The 5,000-nt window shown below is 42.6% G+C and overlaps 1 protein-coding gene across 2 annotated transcripts in view; it reads right to left on the bottom strand.

The window, feature by feature from the left end:
* LOC110296701 (transient receptor potential cation channel subfamily V member 5) overlaps positions 1–5,000 on the bottom strand; it is a 29,792-nt gene that overhangs the window by 21,529 nt on the left and 3,263 nt on the right. For both annotated transcript variants that reach the window (XM_021165441.2, XM_029478297.1), the window contains exons 2-7: positions 3,754–3,851; positions 3,501–3,623; positions 2,911–3,048; positions 2,075–2,173; positions 1,680–1,852; positions 1,400–1,546 (exon numbers count right to left, since the gene is read on the bottom strand). In XM_021165441.2, the coding sequence (XP_021021100.1) occupies positions 1,400–1,546; positions 1,680–1,852; positions 2,075–2,173; positions 2,911–3,048; positions 3,501–3,623; positions 3,754–3,851 (778 nt within the window). The remainder of the gene's footprint in view (positions 1–1,399; positions 1,547–1,679; positions 1,853–2,074; positions 2,174–2,910; positions 3,049–3,500; positions 3,624–3,753; positions 3,852–5,000) is intronic.

Consider the following 5,000-nt stretch of genomic DNA (forward strand, 5'->3'; position numbering starts at 1 on the left):
AGGAAGGAAGGAAGAAAGAAAGAGAGAGAGAAAGGAAGGAAGGAAGGAAGAAGGAAGGAAGGAAGGAAGGAGGAAGAAGGAAGGAAGGAAGGAAGGAAGGAAGGAAAGAAAGAAAGAAAGAAAGAAAGAACGAAAGAAAGAAAGAAAGGAAGGAAGGAAAGAAGGAAGAAAGGAAGAAAGAAAGAAAGGAAGAAAGAAAGAAAAGGAGTGTGGTGGCTGAATCTACATAATAGGGTGGGGGGGGTTGTACTCCTAAGAAAACTTGCTCAAACTTTAGGTGTTCCTAAGATTGTTACAGAATCATACAAAGTGGTTCTTCAGTTTTTCTGCTGCTCATTAGTTATAATAAGTCTTTCATGCTTTCTGGTTCTATGAACGTTCTTAAGAAATTGTTATATAGCAGATAGTCAACAGAAACTCAGTTTTACCAATATCTCTAGGTTTCCGAAAGACAGAGCTATTTTCTCCACTCTAGTCTTTTCCTTTCTCTACGCCATTCAGTCCATTGTGCTTCAACTGTCTTTATGTTGCTCCATCCCTGGAAATTTTTATGTGAAAGTCTTATGGTTTTGTCATTTGGTTTTGATTTTTTGTTTTCTTTGTATCCTCAGTGATGAACAACTTTTGGGTGTGGATGGGGGTAAGGGTGGGGAGTACACTTCCTCTCTGGAGGCTTCTCCAGCTTTCTGCCCTGGATTGGCAAGCATATCTAAAAAGTCTTCCTCCACCCTCAAATGAATTTTTTTTTACATGTGGCTAATTATTCCTGCTTAATTTGAATCTGCCTCTCCCTACTTTTAGAGATGGCTCTTCATCTCATTGATTATCTTCTCCTCTTTGTATCTTGCTGTAGATGTTTTATCACATCTATCCAAATTATTCCCACCTCCACTTTCCTGCCCTTATACACAGTGTGTACTGCCAGCACTGTACAGATCAAACTCTACTGAATTTTATGAGAACATTAATCCAAAACTGAAGAAATTGTCTGAAAGCATATGTATTTTTGCCTCTATCTATCTCTTTGGTTTCTGGTATATTGTCTGTGACAAATAGGCACTCAATATGGTGAATGATGGAAGGAAGAAAGGAAGGAAAGAACAAGGAATGAAGGAACATAGGAAGGAAGTGACCCCAAGTTAGAAGGTTCTTTATCTGAAAAATTAGAATGAGATATGTAAAGAGAGAGACTAGAGCCAAGCAGGACGAAAGTAGTCTCAGAAGATAAGTGTTGGATGTTATTTGCACCCATAGTAACTATTTTCTCTCAGAGAATGTTCTCTATCTATTGTAAAGCTCTGAAGTATCTTGGGATCAAAGTGTCTCAGTAGATGGAAAAGCCACATTTCAATACATCTTCCTTCACATGAAGTTTATGGACCTGTTAAAGCATCTATACCTCTTTCTTCTTGGAGGAAACCACAAGCTCCAGAAAGGACAGCTCCTCACCCCAGGAGTCAATCTCTGTGAGGTCATAGAGGGAAGATGTTAGGGGCCCAAAGGACCACTGGATGCGCTTCCGTTTCTGCATTAGATGTTGAAACATCTGGTGAGGGGAGAGAAGATTTGGATGGTTAGTGTGTTAGAAGATGATCTGGAGAACACCCATGGACGAAGTCATTTACCCATGTTAGTGATGGGAAAAATCACTAAGGAGACACCTTAAGGATGGTTCTCACCACTGTGTTGCCTTCCACCCCAGCCAACTTGAAGGGGGTGAGTCCCTCATTGTTTGGCACAAGTTCCAAGGACTTCAGGTGGTCTCCCCCATCATAGGACAGTAGCAGGTTGTACATCTGACAGGCAAAGGTTTTGTTGGGCTGCAGGACAAGTATGTGTAGTACTGTATTTCCTGGGGAGAACGGAGACTGTCATGTGACCATAGTATTAAGAGTTGGTAGAGATTTCATCCTATATCCTAAGGTGGTCTCTCTCTCTCTCTCTCTCTCTCTCTCTCTCTCTCTCTCGTTCCCTCCCTCCCTCTCTCCCTCTCTCTCTTGCACACGTGTGTGTGCTCACCCTCTCCTTATGCTCCTCTTAGCATCCTGGAATTCCACCTCATCCCAGCTCTTACCCAGGGAGTCCTGGGCACGGATGTCAGCTCCATGCTCAATGAGCAGCCTAACAATCTCCTCACTACCCACACAGGCAGCAAAGGACAAAGGGTGTTCTCCTGTGGACACAAAGAAATCCGTAGCAGTAGACACTAGGATCAGATGATGAAAAAACCCACATCTGCCTCCTCCTCCTGCATCTCATCTAGGGGTTTGAGATCACCTACCCAGCACAACCCATGAAGAAGCTAGAGAAAGTACCCAAGGAGCTAAAGGGATCTGCAACCCTATTGTTGGAACAACATGATGTACTAACCAGAACCCCGGAGCTCTTGTCTCTAGCTGCATATGTATCGAAAGATGGCCTAGTCGGCCATCAATGGAAAGAGAGGCCCATTGGACTTGCAAACTTTATATGCCCCAATATAGGGGAATGCCAGGGCCAAAAGAATGGGAATGGGTGGGTAGGGAAGTGGGGGGCGCTATGGGGGACTTTTGGGATAGCATTGGAAATGTAATTGAGGAAAATATGTAATAAAAATATTAAAAAAAAAAAGAAACACAAGATGGTTTTAATTTTCAAAAATCACTAACTAGTCCGGTCATTGCAGGAAACCCCTGGAATCCAAATATTATTTCATATTAGTATGACTTTTATACCTGAATTCGAAATAAAAGATTTTTGTCTCTTTAAAAACAGAAAAAAAAATGTGATGGAGTGTTGTAGAGGGATTGGCCTCTGGTTCTAAGCCTTAGAAGGATTAACCCCTCCCAACTTCTCAAAAAATGAAACCAAGCCAAGGCTACTTTTCCACGCCCCCCCCCCCTTTTCTCTAGGCCTGCCCCTGGATCTCACCATAGTAGATGAGGTTGTGCGAACTTCGATGGAAGGTGGAGCCTGTAGCTCTGGCAGAGGCACTGGCCCCTCGGGCCAACAGGGCACGGACTAGGTTCACATTCTGGTTCATGACTGCGATGTGCAGTGCAGTCTGACCTGGCCCAAAGAGTACTGTGAACAATAGTTCTGTCTAGAAGATAACACCCCAGCAGCCCTTACAGAAGCCCTTACAGAAGCTCCTGACAGCTCTTCAGACATATTTCTACTGTAGATTGGAGAATAGTCAGGAACTAAGGATAGTTAATCCCTCAAACTCCTGAAACAATGCCACTTTACTTACTTTATTTAGGGGTTGTTATATATATATAATCAGGAGAGAGGGAGAGAGAGAGAGAGAACGAACACAATCAAGCAAATGGTCCGAGGGACTCTGAGGAGACTAAAGAGAAATAGGAAAAACTAAAAGCCAGCCATGGGAGCTAAAACCTAAGGTTGTGTATTTGTCTTGACTCATGAGGACCCTCCACCACTTCCTGAGCCTACCCTATATAGATATAGATAACCCACCCACATTTACTTAGCTTTTAGTTATTGTGAAGCCTCCTCACCTACAAATGGCTCACACAGTGTGGACTCTGTGACCAAGTATGGAGCAGCATCCATCAGCATTATAGCAGCATCCAGGTTATCATAGAGGGCGGCTACATGCAGTGCTGTCTCTCCCAGAGCTCCTGGAATGGAGTAAGCCAAGAGTACTAAACCATTGCACTTCTCCTTCCAGAGAGTCCTAGCTCCAGAAGCACCTCAGCAGCTTCTCCATGCAGCTATTTCCAAATACTATTCCACTAATTCTGATCTCACCTCTTTGCCGGAAGTCACAGTTCTGGTCATGTTGAAGTTTCTTAAGTGTGCACATATCATTTTCCTTGGCTGCTCTAAGCAGCGGAGACTCCCAAATACTGGAAGAAGATGAGAAGAAGCCCATTAGTGACCATCAGAAGCAGGGCTATGATCAGAGAATGCAGAAGCATTCCCTGAGATAGTCACAATGTTCACAGTGTGAAGCAACACACAAACTTTGTCTCTCTTGAGTTACTGGTTGGACTCAAGGGATAAGTAGACCTTGGGAAAAGAGCTTATTTTAAGGCTCATCAGATTTCCTTTGTCCCTCTCATGTTAATTGACCCTATAAAATTAGATGACTTGTGTAGCCCGAATCTTAGCTATGAGTTGACCAACAGATGGGACAATTCTTCATATGTCTGAAGAAACTGAAATTATACATGTCTCAAATTATTCAAGCTGGATTTAACCTGAAAGCCTCTTGTCTGTGGTCTATCTTCCATTGTACCACAAAATATTATGCAAGCTGCCAATGGACAAAAGCAACCAATAGTCCTATCCAGCTGTTGACATCTATGAACCACAAAACTGACTAGAGTAGCAAGTTATCTTTGAAGGTGCAATAGTCATAGTCCTATCTATGTAACCAACAACTGTCTAACTGAACTTAAGGTCCAATAAACAGGAATGAACTCATGCCTGGTACTAAAAACATAACCAAGTACATGGGACTAGTGAGGATATGAATCATAGAAGAGGGCGGATTACTACCAGTTTGCTAGACCAGTATAATTCTTAACAATATTCTAATACTTGCCCCTATACCTACAGTTGGGTATAGCTCTCAATCATTAAAGAATCTCCTGTTTACAGCAAATAGAGACTGTTATAGAAATCTACAACTGGAAACCATGCAGAGATCAATGGAATATGGGGTTACAAACTCCAGTGCATTCATCTTCAGCACTCCTACTCAGGAACATCACAGAAGAGAAGGCAGAAAGATTGTAAGAGCCCGAGGACCAGAAAGTCTGCTACTAGACTGTGTCTCTTAGAAATAGCTGCCTAGACAAGTCCTGAACAGCAACAGGGTCAATAGACATATTAACTTGGAGTGGAGAAAATATCAGAGTCTTATCCCTAGACAAAGGACCACAGACAACTAGTGACTAGAGAGAGGGAGAAACAACCTCTCCCAGAGGTGAGCTCCTTAACTGTTTGTCTAATACAAAGTTATCCACACTGGAATTATTTACACACAAACA

This window comes from Mus caroli, chromosome 6, assembly GCF_900094665.2.
Source record: "Mus caroli chromosome 6, CAROLI_EIJ_v1.1, whole genome shotgun sequence".
Classification (NCBI taxonomy): domain Eukaryota; kingdom Metazoa; phylum Chordata; class Mammalia; order Rodentia; family Muridae; genus Mus; species Mus caroli.